At 39.3% G+C, this 22,933-nt stretch overlaps 2 protein-coding genes across 3 annotated transcripts; both read left to right on the top strand.

Moving 5' to 3' along the window:
• Window positions 1-406: 406 nt before the first annotated feature.
• LOC122052364 lies at window positions 407-14,665 on the top strand. Its single transcript, XM_042613849.1, has 8 exons — window positions 407-593; window positions 725-900; window positions 985-1,040; window positions 3,363-3,486; window positions 3,578-3,684; window positions 5,788-5,857; window positions 6,234-6,384; window positions 10,952-14,665. Exons 2-7 carry the CDS (start codon window positions 816-818, stop codon window positions 6,308-6,310), a joined length of 519 nt encoding a protein of 172 aa, XP_042469783.1. The 5' UTR covers window positions 407-593; window positions 725-815; the 3' UTR covers window positions 6,311-6,384; window positions 10,952-14,665.
• On the top strand, window positions 12,572-18,575 carry LOC122052363. 2 transcript variants are annotated; one of them, XM_042613848.1, is made up of 2 exons: window positions 12,572-13,439; window positions 13,662-18,575. In XM_042613848.1, the coding sequence occupies exons 1-2, from the start codon at window positions 12,572-12,574 to the stop codon at window positions 13,862-13,864; spliced, it is 1,071 nt and encodes a 356-aa protein (XP_042469782.1). In that variant the 3' UTR covers window positions 13,865-18,575. The 2 variants fall into 2 exon arrangements, with proteins under 2 accessions (XP_042469782.1, XP_042469781.1); XM_042613847.1 differs by having other exon boundaries at window positions 13,608-18,575.
• Window positions 18,576-22,933: the final 4,358 nt, after the last annotated feature.

Here is a 22,933-nt window from a genome sequence, read left to right as displayed (position 1 = left end):
TGATTGATTCACATAAATCTAGTAATTAATCCTAAAATATCATTCCCAAACCTAAAATACAAACACTATCTTTTACTATCATTTCATTCCCTAATTCCCAAATCCATCAACCAAACACCACCAGATATATAAAATTATTTATACTTTTTGATAAATAGAATTAGTCATTTAAAATTTTTATTAGAATGAATTTAGTAATTAAATTAATAAGATTAATAATTTGATTAATAATAATAATTAGTTAATGATATGTAAAATAAATACATTTAAATATATAAAATTTATTTAATAATTTTCAGAATTTAAAATAGATTTTATATAATATTTTTTGAGGACAATTCTATTAAAATTTAATTAAATTATATTTCAATTGAAATTTTATTGACTAATCAACCAACCTAGGGTTTCAATTAATTCCCTAACTTTTATTCCTACGCCGGCTTCACCACTTTCCCCTCTGCTTTTCACCTCTCACGCCGCCGCCGTCAGCTGTCCTACGCCGACTTCACCACTTCCCCTCTGCTTTTCACCTCTCACGCCGCCGACGTGAGCTGTCGCCGGAGAAGACGTCGCCGCCGCTGTGAGCTGTCGCCGTGAGCAATTTTTTTTTTGGGGAATTAATATTATGAAAGAGGGATAAAATTGGTTTTCGTTCCCGTTACCCAATCTTCAATCTCATGGCCTTACCCTTCCTTACCTTTCTTTTCTCACTCCATTTGTTTAGAGTTCCCCTTCCCTATTTACCCTTCCCTCACGTTAAGATCTCACGAAGGAGGGCGGCAGCTTGAAGGAAGCAGCGGCGGGGATAAACACCGATGCAGAAGCGGAGCGTCGCTGCTGGCCGTCGGCCGTCGGGAACTGATGGATCGGACTTCTCCTACCGCATGGTCGTCGACTCCAGTGCGTTTATTTTTCGTGATTCCTCACCAAATGTGATGTAATCACCTGCCGCAAATGTTTCTAATTCTTTAGTCGCGATCACAGGGTACACGAAAGTGGCTCGAGGGAAATCCAGGCTTGGAGGTCTACTTGTTGCCCAGGTGACACATGAATCGTTTAATTGAAATGTCTTGCTTTTATACTATTTTCCCGTTCCTTTCTTCTTCTCAAAAACTTCTATGGAATTAGATTATATTGTCATCATGTAAGGATTTTGTGTATATGATGTAGTAATTCAAGATATAGTTGCTTTGAGTGCGCATCAGGTGCTTGCTAAATGTTGGCTATGTACTATCTCAAAAGTGGCTGTTTACGTATATGCAATCTCATAATTTTATTTTTGCGACTTTTACTAGGAATGACTATTTGTCTCTCCTTGTCCCAAAGTTTAAATCTTTATAATGCCTGTTTACTCGGAAGTGCACATGAGAGAAAGAATGAAATGTACAGGAGTCTTTGTTTACCTATTGTAAACAAATCCACAAACAGATTCTAAATCTGTTTGTGGATCATTTTTACATGAAATCGGGTGGAATGAAGTTTCCTTCCTTGCTTCAAAAACTCCGGTGAACTTGAACTCTGCAAAGTGCAAACTCACAGTCTGGCCCTTGCAAGTTCGTGACTTGACGTCTATGAGCTTGTGGGAAGGCTGCAAATCACTTGCGACCACTGTGAGTTAGTGGCCAGGTCATGAACTGTTTACGGCTAGGCCACAAACCGCTCGTGACCTCCATGAGCTTACAGCTAGGGCTTGGCTACTGTGAACTCTTTTCTTTCCACTCTTTTTCCTCTTCTCTTTCCACTCTTTTTCGGTTTAGGATAAACAGGGCACAAATAGTTGTTAAGAAACTAATATTGTCAACACTAATATGATTGTTTGATATTTTAGAAGCATGTGCATGCAATAGCTACCTTTCTTTAATTGGTGTCTATTTGGAGCATGTCTAGACGATGATGTATGAAATTGTGTCATTGGTGCTATGGTAGATAAGTAATATGAAAATATTATGATGACAACCAATTACGAGTCTGCATGTTCATTCTAGGTATTTCGTAATTTACCTCTTGTAATCCAGTACTTAGTTTTGGATCATAACATCAATGTTTGCCAGATAAATATTTCAAATATCGTAGATAACAAGATTAGCTTGAAATGTTCATTCAGATATATTAGATAACTTGATTAAATTAAAATGTCCTTGTTGTTTGTGAAGTTGACCATACTTGGTGGGACTTGTCACCTTTAATTGGACTTGGATTCAACAAATCTATAATGCTTAAAACATTTTGCACCAATATTAGATATAATTGTATATGTATTTGTAATAGTGGTGAAATGCTTATCCCTCTTATTTGAATGTATAGATTCTGAAACGAAATCAATTATTTTTCTTGATGTTCATGGTAAGTTAGATTATCCAAAAAATAAGCACATGTTGTTGGGAGTTGAACATTCATATGTGCTGTGCAAATCTAAAAACTCAAAAATGCAAGGAAGAGAAAGTGCAATTACAAGAAGAAAACAAGATTGACAAGAGATTCATTTTATGTGTTTTATCAAAATTTCCTACATCCTCGGCTACATGAATAGTTGTATTATGTTGCCATCAAATATATTTCACACCACTTGTAAATTTGACTAATCCTGATCAGTTTTGATAATTGTGGTTGATATTCTCTTCAAAAGTAGTAAACTTTAGAATGAAAATTATGTCTCCGTTTTTAGAACTCCTACTTAGGTTGTGATTACAAGAGATGAGACCCTATTTGCTTGAATGGTGAACAGTTAACCAATTGTGATATACTTGCTTCTTATTGAAGACCGCTTCTCTCAAGAAGTAGTTGTTGAGGCCAAATGAGCTCTGTTTTTTAAGTATTTATATGCTAATACACCAGACTTAATATGATAAGTTAATGAATTTTCAGCAGACTGGCACATTCTTGCCCTCAGGGCCAGCACAAAATTCAAATGTATATCTTTGCTTCTATACATGATTTCCCTCAAGTAAGATTTTTTAATATCTTAGGTGGGATGATGTTTGCTGGTCGATGATTAAATTATGTCAATGGTTTGCTGTGTTTTTATATAATTGAGGGAGGTGAATGTGGCTCTTGGAGGACCAACTTTCAAGTTGATTCTGTGAAGTATGCCACTTTATAAATCTTCTTTCCCAGTTAACTCTGAGTGTTTTTACAGATTTCATGCTTTGGATCATAGTAGTTAGAATCTAGATGATATAATTGACTAATAACAAGTTTTCATAACAAACAATCACTAATTTTATGGTTTGGCCCATGCAAGTTCATATTGTGTGGTAGTGTTACATTGTAAGATTATTATTTTCATGGTTGTTTCTTGTTTCCCCACTTTTTTCTCTTTGGTTTGTGTATTCCTCATCTGTTTCTGAATTATTGATGCACAGACTGCCAGTCAAATAATTTGGACAGTTCTGGTATTCTTATCTGCATTGCCTGAAAAGAAGATTGAGGCAGTTCCTGCTGTATCTCTTTCACTTGGATTCATTTCACTTGTAATTGGAGAATTAGGTTCGTGATGATTGGAAAATGTCATCTTCAATTGCTATCATTGTTATCTCTTCATGTTTACATGTATAGCTTTTGTTTCACATGACTTCAGGTCGAAGGCGCAGCTCCAAAAGATTGCTGAGATTGTACAATATCTTCTCATCTGTAGCAACTGCACTATCTGTTGTTTGTATTTTTAGGAGTAACCTGCACTTAAAGGTAACCTGAGTATTGTTCAGCTCTCATTATTTTTAGCCTTTTGCTGACTGTTTAGATTTCCCCATTTAAGATTTCTGATCAAAAGGCAATGCCTTTTCGGAGTCTGCTTGAAACCTTTTGGGAATAGAGGGATTCTAGAACTGGAATTCTCATAGAATTCTTTATTTGAATGACAAGCGTCAAAGTGAAAATTCCAATTCCTCACAAACCTTAGGTCAAAAATCCCATCAAAAGGAGCCTGGTTTCAGAATTTTGTCTACTCCATTCTTCTGCTACATTACTTTTAGGCACAAAATTTATAGAAATGAGCATCTTAAATAAAAACACATACACTTACATTATGAATTCCTTTATCCATGTTAATTTTCTTATATAGTGGAGTTCCTATAGATATTTTCATTTGAAAATTGGCTCGAAAGAAGCTTTTTTAACTGCTAGGTTATGACTAAACTTATTTGATTGTGATCTTGCATTGCTGTATCTGTTTACTGTTTGAAAATTTCTATTCGACAAATGGTTCCTTTACCCAAGTGCTCTTTGTCGTGCAGTTTCTCAAATGTCCTATACTATTCTTCTCTGACCTCTTTGAACCTCCATGCTACTGGGTGTGTCACCTTAGTCATGCCAAGCCAACATTTATCATTACTCGACTATGCTGAGCGCTTAGCATTTTAGTGCTCTATGTGTGTTCTTGCAAGTGCCTGATCACTCAAACACACAAATACTCACGCAAAGACCCAACTTAGAGTCTAGGCCCAAACATCCACATCGGACCTCGGACAACAGACCACGTACCACTTTGGGCACAATTGCACCAACAGATAACACCTTGGAGAATCTTGTTGATGTACCTTTTGTCAATTTGTCCATTTCAAAGAATGTTTGATATGCTAGTGTTAGCCCTTCAAGTTACTTCATACTATCCCAAAAGATTAAAAGAGGAAATTGAACAAAGCAAGAATAATGAGATAAGAATGTAAAAATTCCATTTTAAAAGTGACAAATCAATTATGATTCTAATTTGTATGCATTTATAGTGATTCAAGAGACCACAGCTCATTAGTTGATAATGTTAGTTTCTTTTTATCAAAATAAGAACTCTACCTGTGAAAAGACACATGCCAGCATCAATAAATAAATTCTAATTACTATATTGTAGCTAGTAATATGATAGATTAGTTTCTTGCATACATGAACCTAAAGTACCTAATAATAAGTCTCCAAAAGGATTCATTACACTAATTTACGCCAATTAGTGTGAGAAAAGCTAAATTTTATGTTAACTTGCTAACTTAGTAAACGTCAGATCAATTTTCAAATAACAGAGAATACTAAACTACTAGGAGACATTCTAACCTCCGTTTTTGCATGTTGATTTTGTCATGGAAGAGGCACAAGGAGTGTCTGTTAAAAGTCGTTGAGAGGAAGTGCTTATTGTCTTTGGGTCAGGTGACATATTCTGGTTGGATCCGTTGCAATGCTGTGGATCACTGCTCGCTCACACATGAACAGATTAGCATCTAAAGTAGCTGGTTTTCAGTGTTATTTTTCCGTCCATATCAAATGGTATTAGCCTGTTGTGCAGTTATCGTTGCACATTTGATGAGGTTCAGATAACTAAGCATGCAAGTAGACTCGTAATAACTCTATTAAGTTGCCAAATCTTTAGGGCGTCTTCAGAAACTCATAAAAAAAACCATAGGTGCTTTGATTTTGAAACTTACCATTTCTTTCTCTTGATTAGATATTTAATTTGAACATCAAAGTTTGATCCCATCAGATCCATTCATGATAACTTTGTCGTATTTCAGATCCAACTTTCTCGTATCCTTATACTTTTTATCAGGACTAGAGGTTTATCGGTTATACAGACAACATCAACAAATACTGGTTGCCCACCTTGTCTTGTGGTTTATCGGGCGTTCGTGCCTCAGCATTGTTTAACAGGCTTGGCTGGCTTCGCTTTGTTTAACGGGCCTTGTTGGCTTGCCATTCTAGTTGTTCTTGTTTGCTTATCTTGATTGAAGCAATAAAATACATATGCACAGCTGTTGGCTTTTCATCATCTGATGCTTTTGGCTGACAATTGTATTTGATTTGTAGGTTAGCAATCTCCAAAGCTTCACAGACCTGCTGATATATGATCTTCTTGTGTTAGTACGCACTGTGATTGGTAAGAGCTGAAGTTTGTTCTCTAGATTTTAGTTGCAGGGTGTCCTTTCAATTTGAGCACAATAGAACGGTCTGTTACTGAAATTCATTTCCGATATTTAAAAAATTCACTGAAGAACTTGAATACGAGTTTGTCTGTTGATGATTTTAACCCTGAATCAAAACTATTTGTAGATCTATTTCCAAAGCTTAAAACTATTGTTTTGGTTCATCAAAATCAAATCAAATTTAATATATTTTGCGTCTGAAATGAAATTTTAATCAGTACTTTTTGATTTATCTTATTTATCCAAAGAAATGCAAAAGGATCACCCTGCTACGTACCGAAATTGTGATATTTTATATTGATTAATTTGCTTAACATTTTGTGGTACCAGGTGTTTGCCTGCAGATATTTGCTCTAAGTACAAGTATTACACTGGTGCACAACATGTCTCCCCAGACAGTCTCCTAACTATGAATCTGAAAAACAATTGACTGCTGTTAGATTTTGCATTACGACACCTGGCCTGTGTTGGGCCTTCCAGAGTAAGAAGATTTTGTTGGATGGAAATTTTGTTGGAGTGTATCTTGCTTATGCGATTAAACAATGTTCCATATTTGATGACTTAAGGCTTATTTGTTTTTTATGTTTTGTTGGAAATTTTTTTATGTTTGAGAAAAAACTATTCATTCATGGAATAGATAATGAAAAGACTAGTCAAGGATATATGTAATAATAGAATCAGAAGTATCGAGTCTTATTTTTAACAAAATTTTATACGTGATTAATAAAATATGATATAATCTTTATTTTTAATGGCAAGTTAAAAATATATTAATGAATACAAACTCTTTTTAATTTGGTTGCAAGTTTATAGATGAATCTCATGAATAATGTAAGATTCACTGTATCTTATTATATCTTACTAGTTTGAGTTATTTTCTCATGGCTTTACCATAGAATTTAGTGACGGCTCTTTAATAGCTCCTTTCTTTGATAATGACATAGATCGAGTATTAGAAGTTTAGGTTGAAATCCAATAGTTTTGTGATCTTAATCTTAGCATATAACAAAATGGAAACTAGAAAGAATGATAGCACAAGAGTATGATCATGAATTAAGCTATATCAAGTAATGTTTAAAAGAAACTCCTTAATGATTCATTATTTTAACATTCATAAACCATGGAGAATCAATTTGCATGAATTGAAATGTATGATCATGAATTCAAAATCATACAAGTTGTAGTTTTGAGGATAGTATATGATCCTGTCCGAGAGTCGAGGCGATAGATGCTGGGGGTGTGGTGTTCACGTTGATTGGATGTAGACTTCGAACGATTGAGATCTGCAACCACAAAAAGTCAGTGCTGAGCCAAGGAGGGGTTCCCGGATATTGGCCCTCCGATGCTCAAGTCAAATCTCCGGCGGAAGCAATAAGGAAGTGAAGAGAAACGAAAGTGGCAGAGTAACAGTAGCTACAATAGAATCAAACCTACCTCCGTCGAAGCTTGGGGTCCCTTATATAGGGCTCCCGAGAATGCGCGTGCACGCTTCTCGAGGTGTGCACGCATCTCAAAGATTTCCCTGATAAGACATGTCAGACAAATGTCCCTAACACCATACCTCAACAACTCGAGCATATCCTGACAAGACAGTGGAAGCTTCCGTCGTACAATTCTCTGTCTCACCACGCCGCCCACTATGTTGTCTGTCGGTAGCACGAGTCCCTAAGAGGATAGTGGTCGATCCTCGTTTTGTCGATTACTGGGTCAAGCGAGATGACCGCTCGTCCAGCCTTCTTTAGGCTACCTGCCGCTTTGCCCTTCGGCTGAGCGGTGTATCCGCTCGACCCACATCCACTGTTCGCACCAAGCGGGTTGTCCGCTTGGCCTATGCTCTGCTAGTACATGGGTTTTCTGAATGTCGGAAGCTCGGTTCGGTGGTCGAGCTGTGATACTATTAGGTCAGGTCTTCCGATTGGGCAAGTGAGTTGCCCCGAGCGGACGATGGTATGAGCGCATTGACTTCCTTGACTTTGACCTACCACGTAGCCATGACCCCCTGCAGGGCGGGGGCCCCCACCTTACCACCGGATCATGTGTCTTTCCCTCAAGTCTAGTCGAAGGAGGTTGCAAGTCTGACTGACTGGACAGTTGGGCCTGGGGATCGGCAGGTCGATCGGCCGAAATATTAGTTAGCTTTGAGTGTCAGCCGGCCCGAGGGCTGACCCTTGAGGCCGATCGGTGCTTCACGTGTTTGCACTTGGAGAATTCTTCATCCGCACCCCTAGGCTGAGAGCAGTCAAAGCTGGCGTCATCCGAATCTCCTCGAAATTGATGCAAATCACCTCATTAAAGCTGAGCACGCCTAATAATGATGCCCCTTAAATGCCGCCCTGTGGGAGCGTACCACGTGTCACCACACGTCCGAGGTAACAGCTGCTGATGTGATGCTTGATGATTTGAATTCAACGACTAGATTTGTGCTTCGATCGCCGAGACCTAGATCCAACGGCTCCGGTGGGTCGAGTCCTATCTTTATAAAGCCGCGGCACCGCCTCCCTCTTTCACTTTGCGTCTTCTTCCTCGAGAGCTGTCGGCGACTCTATGACCAGTGCTCCGGCGACTCCCCGTCTCCTCCCATGGACGTCCGTGAAACAGTAGAAGTCATTTCCTCCGACCGAACTCCATCACTTTCCGATCTGCCACCCGAGCCTATTGCGGCAGAGCCGATCGCGTCCTTGCCTCCTCGTCGAAAGATCCTGCAGCGGCATCCTCCCGGCTTCAGCCGATCAGTCCTCTGGTCCCGCGGCGTCTGCTCAATCGGCCCCGAGCAGCCGCCGATCTGTGACGGCCACTCTCCACCTCCCTACGGAGGAGTTCTTGGCGGTCAACGATCAACTGCAAACTCCAGAACATCATATACTCATCCGCGGGCCACTCGCCAAGGTTGTGGAGGAGGCTAGAGCACGTGCCGCAACAATGCCTCCAGGGCTGTTCGCCAACAACCACCTACAAATGTGCACCGGGGTATGTATACAATGATCAATTCATGGTTTTACCTCCTTTCGGCATTAATATTCTTCTGTTCGGCTACAATACTGGGTAGAGAGCGTGGCGATGTGCCAGCGCCTGACGCTTGTGGAGGATGAGCTCAAGAAGCTCAGGATTTCTGTTGGAGCATCCTCCTCCCAGGGGCTCTCAATTGCCAAACTGCAGGGCGACCTGGCCAAGACCCATAAACTTCTGGAGGTTGAGCGGAAGATATCCGCCGATCAGGCAGTTATGCTGAGCCAGCTCGAGGCACAGGTGAAGTCCTACAACCAGAAGATTGAGCTGTCCACAACAAGGAAGAACCGAGCCGTAGCTGACTTGGAGCTGAAGAATCATGAGGCTCAGAATTTGGCCCAGAAGCTCAAAAATCTCGAGAACTGTATGGTCGCTAAATGGGAGAGTCGCTTGCCTGAGGTAGCTTCTCTTCGGGGGCAACTGAAACCCCTTGAAGAAGCTTTAGACACCTCCCGCGTTGCCTTAAAGAAGTACCAAGAGGACGAGCCGAGCCGCTTCGAGGCAATGAAGCATGAGTACCTCCACTTAGAAAAATTCACGGACAAAGTTGTCCATCGTGTCGTTCGATCCTTCGAACTAGCTGTTACCGGGACGGTCAACCAGTTGAGGGCGAACGAGCATCTCCCCGAGGCTCTGACGGACGGCGTCATCAACCGGCAGCAGCTGAACGACTCGATGCTCGATGAGGTTTTCGACTATCTTGAGTGAGGAGGGCTTTGTAAAAAAAAATTATTTTGAAGTATGCATGTATGCCCGCTGTTCGGCGGGGCAATCCTTTTGTGCAATGAACATTTATCCGTTCGGCGAAATTTTCCTATTCATGCCACTCCTTTTCTTTCGACTTTTGACCTTCTTGATTGGTGGTGATCGCCCGTCTACCTGGTCCCCTTTCGCTTCGAAAGGTTTGGCGTCGAGCGACCGGTGATACGTGTATAAGTCTGGTTCATCTTTCAACCCTTAAATGTGAATTAGGTTACCTCTTGGGCTTAGGATCGTCGCTCGACTGTAGGTAGAGACCTGGTTTAACGTCGTCTCTCAACAATTTGATGAAGACTCGGGTTTAAGGTCGCCACTCGAACGTAGGTGGAGACCTGGGTTTAACGTCACCGCTCGACGATTTGATGAAGACTCAGGTTTAAGGTTGTTGTTTGACCGTCAGTGGAGACCTGGGTTTAACGTCGCCGCTCGACGATTTGATGAAGACTCGGGTTTAAGGTCGTCGCTCGACCGTCAGTGGAGACCTGGGCTTAACGTCGTTGCTCAATGATTTGATGAAGAGTCGGGTTTAAGGTCGCCGCTCGACCGTTGGTGGAGACCTGGGTTTAACGTCGCTGCTCGATGATTTGATGAAGACTCACCATTCGACATGAATTTCGAGAATCTTTCGATTTCAGTCCTGCATTCACAGGGTGTAGGGGTATATAAAATACATTGATTACATCGACGCACCTCTCATCCGACTCGATATGGCTGGAGGTGATTCGCGCTCCATGGACGTTCGAGTCGTCGCCCGTCCTCATCCTCCAAGTAATAGGCGCCCCAGCGGAGCTTTTCCACGATCTTGAAGGGTCCGACCTATGGAGCTTCCAGCTTGGTGACGTCGCCGACCGGCTTCACCTTCTTCCACACAAAGTCGTCGACCTGGAATGACCATGGGATCACCCTTCGATTGTAGGTCTGCTTCATCCTCTGCCGATAGCCCATCAGCCGGGCGGTGGCTTTAGCACGTGTCTCGTCCACCAAATCTAGCTCCAGGAGCATCCGCTCGGCGTTGTCCTCGCTGTAGTGCTGTATCCAATCGGACTCGACTCTGACCTCTACGGGGACGACTACTTCACCGCCGTACACCAAGTGAAAGGGGGTTTTGATAACCATCATTTTGTATTGATATTTTGATTCATATAAGCATATCATTTGATCTTCTCATGTGTTAATTCCACATTTATATCATATTTCATGAATTGCATTCATTTGTGGACTTAATTACAAATTATATCATATTTGAGGTATTTGATACTAATATTTGGTTATATTCTTTGTAGGCATCAAAGGGCAAGGACTCTAGTTTGATCAACTTAGATTGAGTTCAAATATGAGCTTAAATAAGGAGATCCAGCTCTGGAACAATCTCAGCCGTTCATCCAATATCGGAGTAGATCTGAGACATCCGAGAAGAATATGGTCCATCCAAGCCAAGGGGAAGTAGATCACAACCAGTGATCAAGATCTGAAGATTTGGATCGGATTTGGAGCAACTTCCACCATTGGATCATTCTGAAGCAATCTCAACCGTTGACTCAGATTGCAGATCAGATTTAAGTGGGAAATGAGAAGCTACAGGTTGTTCGTGAATTTGCTACAGTTCACGTCAAGAACAGGGGCGAGCTCGTTCCGGCGATCTTCTTCCTTGATCCATTCCACCGCCGGCAAGCTGCTGAGGTCAAGGGCGTTTCCCTTCCTCCGGTCATTACCCATCTTCAAGTCGGCGACGTCATTTCCCCATCTGATTTCTATTTCTGTCGCGATTTCCATGAGAAGAACGGAGAAGTGGAGCAATCCGGTGGTTTCAGCCGATTTCTTTCCCGTCTTCCAACCAGCGACCTTCTTCCTCGAAGCTCTGTTTAGTGTTTGCTTCTGACTTCTCTGTTTTCTGCATCGATTTCTAATTCTAGCTGCGTTTCATCTGATTTGATCGGTTATTCATCACTTATGTGCTGTCGACATCTTCGTCCAATCCAATGAGTGTTTGGGAATGCCCTAGCTCACTTCGGTTCAACACTTTTCTAGTTGAGAATGTTTGCTCTTGTTTCTGTTCAATTTCATAGATCCGAATTAGCTTTAGTTAGTTTCTATTTCTAGTTGTTGTACTCCTTATCTGTCATTTTCACTTAACTGAGTAGATCTCCTTCCATGTGACGAATGGTTGGCTTGATCCTTTATGCATCTGATCTTCATGATTCAATTTGTTCTTGCCTTGTTCTGGCTTAGTTTTCATTTTGTTAGCACTGTTCAATTTGAGAAGTATTAGTTAGTTTCATTAGTTTAGCTGTGAAAGGATCTTGATTCTGTTACATGATCTTGATTCATGTTTGCCATTTGTGACTTTGCTTAATTCATGCTTTGATCTTGTTTGTGTTTGATTGTTGTTCTTGTTTGCTGTTTGTTTAGAATGCAAGTAGGTCAGATCGGTTTCAACCAAATGCTCAAGTTTCCTTAATTGCTTTGCTCTTCTTCAATTCATTCCATCAGAAGTTTATATAGGCTATCTTTTACTACTTATCTTTTAGCATTTATAGTTTAAAACCCAAAACCCCATATCTAATAAATCAATCCTAAAATATTAAGCATTGGCTACATTCATTGGGAGACGACCCAAGTTATCTCTATGCTACATTAGTGTAGAATGGATTCGGTCACTTAATTCTTTTGATACCCATTTCACGACAAAATTAGGGTTTATCAAATTTGGCGCCGTTGCCGGGGAATGTAGCGGTGTTTGATACCTTAGGATTGTTTCTTTTTCTTTTTATATAAAAATTTGAAAAAAAATTGTTTCAATTGCTTTCATGTTCATATATCCATGTGTTTGATATGATATGCTCCTGTATCTTCTAATTGTAGTTGCTAGTATTTCAGTGTAAGAGCAAGAAACTTCTTTGACCATGGATCCATATTATCAGTACTATCAACCTCAGACTTGGTTCTATCAGCCTGAACATCAGTACTACCCACCTGTGGATCAATCAAATTTTAGGTCTGAGGTTGCACATAGTCAGTTTACTGACTCATATCCAGCACATCAAGGCCCACAGGGAGTTCAAATTGATTATATAGCTATGCGGAAAAAGATTCGTGGCATTCAACAATTCAAGGAGGAGACATTGCATGAATATTGGAAGAGATTTAAGGAACTTTGCTCTAGTTGTCCTCAACATCAAATTAGTGATCAGTTGCTTGTCCTACATTTTTATGATGGATTGTTTCCGTTTGATTTGTACATGGTGGATAAAGCTAGTGGAGGGCCCTTGATTGATAAAACTCCTGATGAAGCTATAAAACTTTTGGAAACCATGGCTGCCAACCCTCAACAATTTAGAAATGGACAACTAGTTACCATAAGAGTTGATGAGATTATTCCTACGGATGTAGAGGTGCCTGAGCAAAGGAATTGTATTGTTTTTGACAGGCATGATCTTGATTTTATTATTTCACAGGAGTCCTCTAATACTTCTTGTTGTGATGTTGTAGTTGTAAAAATTTCTGACTCTACTGATAATGTTGTTGTAGATGTTGTTGATGATGTAGGTACTGATGTAGATGATGATGTAAGTGTAGGGGATTGCACATTGGAAGCAATACCTCAAGAATCACCTGAACTAGATGTGGATGATGAGAGTGTAGGGACTTGTATTATGGAGGCAAGAACCCAAGAATCACTATCTGTGGTTGTACATTCACCTGAGTCAAAACCAGAGTCTAAGCTATTATCTGATGATGAGGAGGTCACAACCATCATTTTAGAACCTCCAGGTACCTTTCAACATGACAAGGTTAATATTTCTTGTGATTCATTAGAAGATTTTATAAAGGTACCATTTATTGATTTTGTTGGATGTGATGCATTTCTTGAACCATGTAATGTAGAAACTAATATTTTCCCATACTTGCAAGAGGTGTTGTCTTTTGTTGATTTTGTAGGAGAATATAAGCTTCCGGAGTGGATGCTTAAATTGAATCGTCTTCAACCTCCAGGGCAAATTTTCAAGGAGCACATGGTGGGAGGAGAGGTCTTGACTTCAATGCACAATATTCCACTTCCAAAGTGGATTTCGTACCTTAACCGACTCCAACCACCGGGAAGAACCATTCCAATACCAGCGTGGATTCTTCTTCTTAATCTTCTTCAACCACCCGGAATTAAGGGGAGTTTGTTCCTTCCTTTTATTTTTGCTTAACACATTTCTTTAGTTTCATACTTTACCATTGCATTTTACTTTCACACTTTGCATTTTGTTTGGTACATAGCATGTTATTTTGAATAAAAGTCTCCATGGGAATTTCTAAGTAATACTTTTACAATGGTAAAAGTTCTTTAAGTTTGACCATCAAGTTTAGGTCATCTTACATGATTGAATACTTTACTTGCATGATATTGGTTAGTGTGGTGATGGATTCCATTTTGATTAATTGAGTTTGATTGCAAAAAAAAAAAAAAATTACCTAAAGAGGACCACTTTAAGCCTATACTTAATTATTCTTTTGTGTGGCATGCACTCACAACAATTGAAACTCTAGAACTTGCTTAGTTTCTTTTCAAAATCACAATAATAATTGTATGCATGAACATGATAAAGGATATTTCTTTCCTATTCTTTGATTTCTATTCTCATTCTTTGATTTCTATTCCTTCCGAATTCTAGTTGAAAAAATTCATGCAACATTGTTACTTTCCACCATATTTGCTTTGCCTTCATTCTTTTGAGAGTTTGGTTGAATTCTTGATGAGTTAGATTGCCAAGATGGACAAAGGATTAAGTGTGGGGGATGTTATGTGTTGGGAATTTATGGAAGTCAAAATCGATTAGAAATTCTGAGATTGGTGAATTTTGTAAAAAGTGCTTGATAAATACTTGAAGAAAAGGGCATTAGTTTAAAATCAAGTGCAGTTTTTGCTTATATCAGAGCCTTGGACATCAGTTTCAAAATTATGAGTTGCTATTTAGTTCCTATTGTTGGGATTGGAAAATGCTAAATATGAAAAAAAAAAAAAAAAGGCTGCTGGATTGTGCAGCAGTGTAGAATATGAGAATATGTATCATTGACAGTTTGTGCCAAGTTTTCTTGTAAACCTTTAATCAATGAAAGGTTCAAGTGAAGCTCTTATCTTTCTACTGCCAAGTGGCTCCTTCCTAAGCCTTCTATGGTTTAAAGAGATGCATCATGTTTCGTAAGTTGATTTTAATTCAAAGTACTTGACAAAGTTTGAAATCATGTGGGGAAAAATTCAATTCAAGAATAATAGCAGTGGATGTATCAGTTCAAGATCTTGCGTTTCAAACTTGTTGAGCCAAATTGCTGAAGCTATTTTTGATCAATATTATTTGGAACTCAAGTTCTAACCAATGCATTACTAAATGAAATTCTTCATCAAGGTTAATTTCTCAGGCAAGGCTCTCATAGGTTCTGATTTCTGAAACTAAAATTGTATCAATTCTGAAACTGAACTTCTTGAATTAAGGTATCCAGGAATCAACAGTAGTGGAACCGTGCTTACATATTTGAGGTATCAGCTATTAAATAACAGGAGTCATGTGTTAATAAGAGGTAAGAAACATTGACAGAGAAGAGACCCAGAATTTGCTGATTACTTTGACTTTTAATACTGAAACTTATTCCAGTAAGTTGGTACTGTTGTGCTGTGGAAAAGTTGGGTTGTGGACAGAATTTAGACTATTATGTGCCAAAGTTTATAGATTTTTTTTTATCATAACCGGTCCAAGTTAGGTTCCTGCCATTTTAGTAACTAAATGCCACCAATTCAAATGCATGAAAGGCATCAGATTCAGTTAAACATTCTCAGAGTTCAACTTCAATTGTCAAAGGTTTCAAAATTCTAGAAATCAGATACAGATTCAAATCTAAGGAATTCCTGCATTTCAGAAATTTTGCAAACATGTAATTTCTGCAGATTCTGAATTCCTCAATCCAGAAAATTTCAAGTTCTCAATCTTGACAGAATTTGAGAGATTCATTTGCTTGGATTTGTATTTGAGTTCCTGGGAATAAGTCTTCTTCAATTCTGAGTTGCAATTATTAAAGATTAGTATCTAAGTTGCAATTGTTTCAGTTCAAGGGATTGCTGAGAATGAAGAATTTGAGCTCTGGAAAATGTGAAGGCAAAACTAGAAAATAATTCAATTCTGAATTGTTGTTTAAGCTTGGTTTGGTTCCCTACTAATGCAATGGAATGCACTCCTCTAGCTGGTTGGAAATGATGGTCATATGCAGAGGAAGAAAGGAAACAAATTTAGAGTCATAGATTCTGAATTCTGAAATCAGATTCTGTTGTGTAACTCTGGGATTTGTGGAGCTGAGTTTACTTAAGTGCAAGGGCTGGATGTAACTAACTGTTGGGGAAACTGAACTCACATAAAACTCAATGAAGTGCTAGTTCTGAAATTGATCTTTCTGTGCCAATTTTTGGAACTTAGTTTTTAGCCAAATTAATTGAATTCAAGCTGTGGTAACAACCATTAATAGATCTGATTCTTGTAAGCTTACCTTAGTTTTGCTGAAATTGTTTTCTCAAGTTCTGATTTGTAGCTTGAGAAATTGAAATCACATTGAATTCCAGTTGCTGAAACTTAATACACAAACCTGATATTTGCTGAATTGCTGAAATTCTGCGCAAGCTGCATGATTAAAATCAGAGTGCTTCAGCATTCTTGAAATCTGATTTCTGAAATTGGATTATAGTAGTTGGTATAGTTAGCAATTCCTCCATCTGAGCAGCAGGATGATAGTGCAGAAATTCCAGCAAGTCAAGTTTTCAACAGTCTCTGAAGTTTAAACCAAAATTTCAGCAACTAGTTGTTTCTGAAATAGAGCTCAAGAAATGAAATTTGTTGCTGCTGAAGACTTAGAATCATTCATATCTGAAACTGAAATGTTGGAGAATGCATTAAAGATAAACAACTTAAAGGAACCGTGGAGTATCAAATTGATTGCAGGTTCAATGTTGCGGAGCTAGTTTCTGCTGAGCTTGATTGCAGAGAAAAATAGAGAAGCTCTTTCATTCGAAGTGATAAATGATGTTTCATTGTTTTCCATATTTTTACAAACTGCATTGGATAGATAAAACTGAAAGGAACATATTCTAGTGCTGGATTTTCATTTACGTCTTTTAAACATGCATTTCTAAGGATGCATAACCTGGAATTTTCCAGCTGTACTACTGATTGTTGCTGTATAACATGATCAGGATTGATGTAGGTGATTATTGTAGCTTGATTTCGTTTTTCCACCAAGGCAATAGAGATGCATATACTGCTTATGAATTTTGAACTGTTTTGTATCTTTTGCTGAGCAAATCTCTGAACCCTACTCTTATTAGTCTCGAGATCTTTGGGGAAAAGAAGCTACTTTTAGGAATTCCAGAAGTGTATTAACAGAGAAGAGAGTAAACTTAATTTTCTGGAATTTGATTGGTGAAATTAGATTTACTGTAATAAATTCTGGAATTGTATAACTAAAGTTACTGGTTTCCAGGAGCTCTAGATAGTTGAACTACTCTTATTGACTTCCAATTTGTATGCTGGAGCAAATTCAAAATTGCTGAAAGAGAGTTGCTAAGTTGCTGCACGTGAGAAACTTGTGAAGATCAGTGAGCAATTCAATTTATGCCTTCTACGATAACAATTGTTGGTATTACAATATCTTCAATCTTCTCAAGATTAAAGACTTAAAAACTCATGGATATTGAGTTTGGGAGCTCAAATCTGAAACCAGAATTTCAGAAAACAACCTTAATTCTGAAATTTCTATTTGGTATGATTCCTGGAGTTTGAATTCAGATATTGTAAAAGAAAATAAGTTCATCTCAAAGACTCTCTAGGTGACTTATGGTAGCTTTTAAACCTAGTATACTGCCTTTACGTGAGAAGGTATAAGGTCACATTTCCTCCCCAGCTGATGTGCATTTGATTCCTGATACTGGCCTGTACAGTAGTGGCCTTTGATACTTTCTGATTTGGAAGTGCAGATGAGCTCTCTTTACCTTAAAAAAAAAACCTAGAAGTTTGCTTGAGAGACTTAAGGGATTGATGTAGGAACAAAATGTTGAATTGCTGGAATTCTGGTCAAGCTGCAGGACCTAATCTAAAACTAAGAAGCTGATTCTGCAACCTTCTTATTTTTGTGGGTGCTAGTTCTTGTATCAAGCTACAGACCTTTGGTTCCTTGTAATCACAGGCTTTCTATTATTCTTCTTCTTCTATAATTTTCATTGTTTTCATGCTTATGAAAAGCTAGAGCCATTCTAAAACAAGAACAGCAGAAACTAATTTACAATTGTGTAAAATCTGAAACTGAAGAACACCAAAAACAAAGTGAGGAAAATAGCAGAATCTGCAGAGAAGTAGTTATTGACATTAAATGAAGGCTGCTGCTAGATTTTCTGTTAGCTGGGGAGTCTTGAAGCTAACAGAAAATCTAGACTCACAGAACTAATATTATCTCATCAATTAGTGGGTTCATTGCTTATGTGAAATTGATTGTGGTTGAGGTTTGAACTAGACTGTAAAATACGATTTAAACCATTGTTCTTCTGGAATTTAAGCTTGAAAAGAATGCTGAATCAGATTTCTAAAACCATGTTTAGTGCAGTACTTACTTTCAAGTGTTTTAACCAGTCATGGAGTTTTGATTTGGTACTTCATCAAGACTATAATAGCCCCTGCAGTCATATAAGATACTTTTTCCAGAATCTGTAGCAGCAGATGTTAGAATCAGATTCCAATTACAGAGTACAACAGCACCTTATAACTTTGATTATTTTACTTCATTCTATGATGTTTTCTATTGTCCGAGACGGCCAACATTTTAAGTGTGGGGGAGGGACATCTTCTTCATGATTTGAGTTTGTTTTAGCTTCAAGTTTCTGGAATTGAAGTGTGGAAAAAAAATTGGCAAATGAAGAATGTATCAAGTGTGAAGATAGAGTATCAAGAATTTTGGAATTTCATCAAATTGAAGGAGAGGTTAGCTTGATGCTTTGAATTGGTAATGGAAAATGGTATTCATCTCTTTTCACATCAAATGGTTAACTCATCAAGTATATTCCTCCAATACTCTCATCTTCTCATTTTCTTCATTGAATTCTTTTCTTTTGCCTATTTCATTTACTTCACTTGTTTTTTTTATTCCATTTCAATTCTTGATGATAAATTCCTTTTGATTCATGTATGATATGTTTGATAGTGGTGGAGAATTAGAAAATAAGCAAGCTTATGGTAGTGAAATGTTGTGAGTGACATTGAGTGAGCTCCACTTATATGCATTTTTGAGTGTGAGAGATAGATTAGGTAAATCCCTTGTGAGATTGCATCTTGCTTAATTTTTCAATTGGATTGAAACTACCATGCTTATTGATTATTGTAGGGATTGTATTCATGATTGTTTTGATCTTTAGATGGTTTTAGTTAAATTCCTTTTACCATCTTCTAGGTATTGCTAGGAAAATGTTAAGGAGATGAATTCTAGTCGTTTCTTTGTTTTGTTTGCTTACTCGGGACGTGCAAGAATAAGTATGGGGGAATTTGATAACCATCATTTTGTATTGATATTTTGATTCATATAAGCATATCATTTGATCTTCTCATGTGTTAATTCCACATTTATATCATATTTCATGAATTGCATTCATTTGTGGACTTAATTACAAATTATATCATATTTGAGGTATTTGATGCTAATATTTGGTTATATTCTTTGTAGGCATCAAAGGGCAAGGACTCTAGTTTGATCAACTTAGATTGAGTTCAAATATGAGCTTAAATAAGGAGATCCAGCTCTGGAACAATCTCAGCCGTTCATCCAATATCGGAGTAGATCTGAGACATCCGAGAAGAATATGGTCCATCCAAGCCAAGGGGAAGTAGATCACAACCAGTGATCAAGATCTGAAGATTTGGATCGGATTTGGAGCAACTTCCACCGTTGGATCATTCTGAAGCAATCTCAACCGTTGACTCAGATTTCAGATCAGATTTAAGTGGGAAATGAGAAGCTACAGGTTGTTCGTGAATTTGCTACAGTTCACGTCAAGAACAGGGGCGAGCTCGCTCCGGCGATCTTCTTCCTTGATCCATTCCACCGTCGGCAAACTGCTGAGGTCAAGGGCGTTTCCCTTCCTCCGGTCATTACCCATCTTCAAGTCGGCGACGTCATTTCCCCCATCTGATTTCTATTTCTGTCGCGATTTCCATGAGAAGAAGAACGGAGAAGTGGAGCAATCCGGTGGTTTCAGCCGATTTCTTTCCCGTCTTCCAACCAGCGACCTTCTTCCTCGAAGCTCTGTTTAGTGTTTGCTTCTGACTTCTCTGTTTTCTGCATCGATTTCTAATTCTAGTTGTGTTTCATCTGATTTGATCGGTTATTCATCACTTGTGTGCTGTCGACATCTTCGTCCAATCCAGTGAGTGTTTGGGAATGCCCTAGCTCACTTCGGTTCAACACTTTTCTAGTTGAGAATGTTTGTTCTTGTTTCTGTTCAATTTCATAGATCCGAATTAGCTTTAGTTAGTTTCTATTTCTAGTTGTTGTACTCCTTATCTGTCATTTTCACTTAACTGAGTAGATCTCCTTCCATGTGATGAATGGTTGGCTTGATCCTTTATGCATATGATCTTCATGATTCAATTTGTTCTTGCCTTGTTCTGGCTTAGTTTTCATTTTGTTAGCACTGTTCAATTTGAGAAGTATTAGTTAGTTTCATTAGTTTAGCTGTGAAAGGATCTTGATTCTGTTACATGATCTTGATTCATGTTTGCCATTTGTGACTTTTCTTAATTCATGCTTTGATCTTGTTTGTGTTTGATTGTTGTTCTTGTTTGCTGTTTGTTTAGAATGCAAGTAGGTCAGATCGGTTTCAACCAAATGCTCAAGTTTCCTTAATTGCTTTGCTCTTCTTCAATTCATTCCATCAGAAGTTTAGATAGGCTATCTTTTACTACTTGTCTTTTAGCATTTATAGTTTAAAACCCAAAACCCCATATCTAATAAATCAATCCTAAAATATTAAGCATTGGCTACATTCATTGGGAGACGACCAGAGTTATCTCTATGCTACATTAGTGTAGAATGGATTCGGTCACTTAATTCTTTTGATACCCATTTCACGACAAAATTAGGGTTTATCAAGGGGGTTGCTCCCGTTCCTTCTTTAGGAGTCGTGCGGATCGCCCAGAGTACGCTGGGAAGTTCGTCCACCCAGCTACCTCCCATATGGTCAAGCCGTGCGCGTAGGATCCGTAAGATCTCTCGATTGACAACTTCGGCCTACCCATTACTCTAAGGATATGTCACCGAGGTGAAGGCTAATGTCGTACCCTTCACACCATGCTCTGACCCCTTGACCCACGAACTATCTTCCATTGTCCGAGATGAGTCGACGCGGAATACCGTGTTAGGACCGAAAATAGCTAGAGGGGGGGGTGAATAGCTCTTCGCTCGCTCGTTTGCTCGGCGTTGCTTGTTTCTTCAAGGATGCGCAGTGGAAATACAAAGAAACAAATACAAACACGCTAACACTTGGATTTTACTTGGTATCCACCTCCAAGGGAGGTGACTAATCCAAGGATCCACACAACGCACGCACCCTCCACTAATGAAACTCTCCTTTATGGTAACTACCAAGGGCGGAGAAGCCCTACAAGACTCAATACAAGAAGAAGAAAGGGTAGTAAAGAAATACAAGCTTACAAGCTTACAATGAGTGCACAAACCCTAACCCTAGTTTCTTCTTCTTGCTTTGATCCGCCTCTTGACTTGGAAGAGCCTCCAAGAACCTTCAAGAACTGGCGATCTCGAGCTTGAGAAGAGTTGTGGAGGAGCTGGTGAAGATCTGAAATGAATCTGAAGTGTTTTTTCGAAGACAACGCCGCTGCGCTCAAATACGACGCAATCGGCCGATCCCAATCGATTCGATTATTCCCAATCGATCGGAGGCTTTGATCGATCCACGGATCGATCCGAGCCATTTCAAACGCCTGGATCGATCCACGATCGATCCAGAGATCGCAACAGCGTCCCAATCGATCCATCGATCGATTGAAACCTCTGAATCGATCCAGATGCTTTCTGTTCGCTGGGAAAGGTCCGGATCGATCCACCGATCGATCCGGAGCTTGGTTTTGCCCAAAACCAAGTCCCAAACCTCCCAAACCAACATCCGGCCAAACTAACCTGTTGGTACGTCATGCCTAGCGTCTAGTCACTCCTCGACCTGCTAGGACTCCCTCACCAAGTGTCCGGTCAATCCCTTCGACCCACTTGGACTTTTCTTCATGCCAAGTATCCGGTCACCTCTTGACCTAGGACTTTCACCTAGCTTCACTCACTAGGGTTTCAATCTGCCTAGATTCACTCACTAGGTCTTTCACCGGCTCACTCACCAGGATTTTCATACCGCCTAGCTTCACTCACTAGGACTTTCACCTGGCTTCACTCACCAGGATTTCCATCTGCCTAGCTTCACTCACTAGGACTTTCACCTGGCTTCACTCACCAGGATTTCCATCTGCCTATCTTCACTCACTAGGACTTTCACCTGGCTTCACTCACCAGGATTTCCATCCATGTATACCTACTTGACTTTTCATTCACACTGATCCCGATCAGAATCTCCCCATATGAACAACTGCACCTGCATTGTCCATGTGTCTACATGTATTGTCAAACATCGAAACTATGACTAAGACTCAAGCTTGGTCAAACCAGTCAACCTTGACCTAAGGGATATTGCATCAACAATCTCCCCCTTTTTGATGTTTGACAATACCTTTAAGTTTGGACCATTCTGAGTTAAGCTAATCCCATAGCCTTAACTCCATTCATGCCAAGGTATGAATGTTGGTTCCCTTCATTCTCCCCCTATGACCTCCCCCATAAGTAATGAAGGTCTAACTTAAACCACACATTCTCCCCCTATTGGCACACATCAACCCATCTTTGAGCACACATCAACCCGTGCCTCAATTTTGGGCACTCTTCAACAAATGCCCCATTGTTGAAAACTCTCCCCCTGAAGAGTTTCTCATCGTTGTTCACAACTTCACTCGTTGTGACCAACACGATAATGAAGGACCCATACCCTTCATTAACCTTAACCCTACATTCTCCCCCAATGTAGGCAAATGCCCATCCTTGAGCATTATCCACTTGAAGCCACTTGAACAATGAGGATATCCACTCCCCATTAAAGTTCAAACGCTCAACCTTGAGCATGTTCTTAACAGAAGGTTGAC

This window comes from Zingiber officinale, chromosome 3A (assembly GCF_018446385.1).
Source record: "Zingiber officinale cultivar Zhangliang chromosome 3A, Zo_v1.1, whole genome shotgun sequence".
NCBI classification, from domain to species: Eukaryota; Viridiplantae; Streptophyta; class Magnoliopsida; order Zingiberales; family Zingiberaceae; genus Zingiber; species Zingiber officinale.
The sequence above is the reverse complement of the archived record's forward strand: the minus strand, read 5'-3'. Positions and strand labels throughout refer to the sequence as shown.

What these genes read in the sequence shown, in the direction of transcription:
- LOC122052364 (XM_042613849.1), top strand. Translation starts at nt 816, where the DNA reads ATGCAGAAGCGGAGCGTCGCTGCTGGCCGTCGGCCGTCGGGAACTGAT. An exon ending in CCGCATGGTCGTCGACTCCA is followed by an intron (nt 901 to 984) that starts GTGCGTTTATTT and finishes TCGCGATCACAG; the next exon opens with GGTACACGAAAGTGGCTCGA. An exon ending in GAGGTCTACTTGTTGCCCAG is followed by an intron (nt 1,041 to 3,362) that starts GTGACACATGAA and finishes ATTGATGCACAG; the next exon opens with ACTGCCAGTCAAATAATTTG.
- LOC122052363 (XM_042613847.1), top strand. Translation starts at nt 12,572, where the DNA reads ATGGATCCATATTATCAGTACTATCAACCTCAGACTTGGTTCTATCAG. An exon ending in CATCATTTTAGAACCTCCAG is followed by an intron (nt 13,440 to 13,607) that starts GTACCTTTCAAC and finishes TTGATTTTGTAG; the next exon opens with GAGAATATAAGCTTCCGGAG.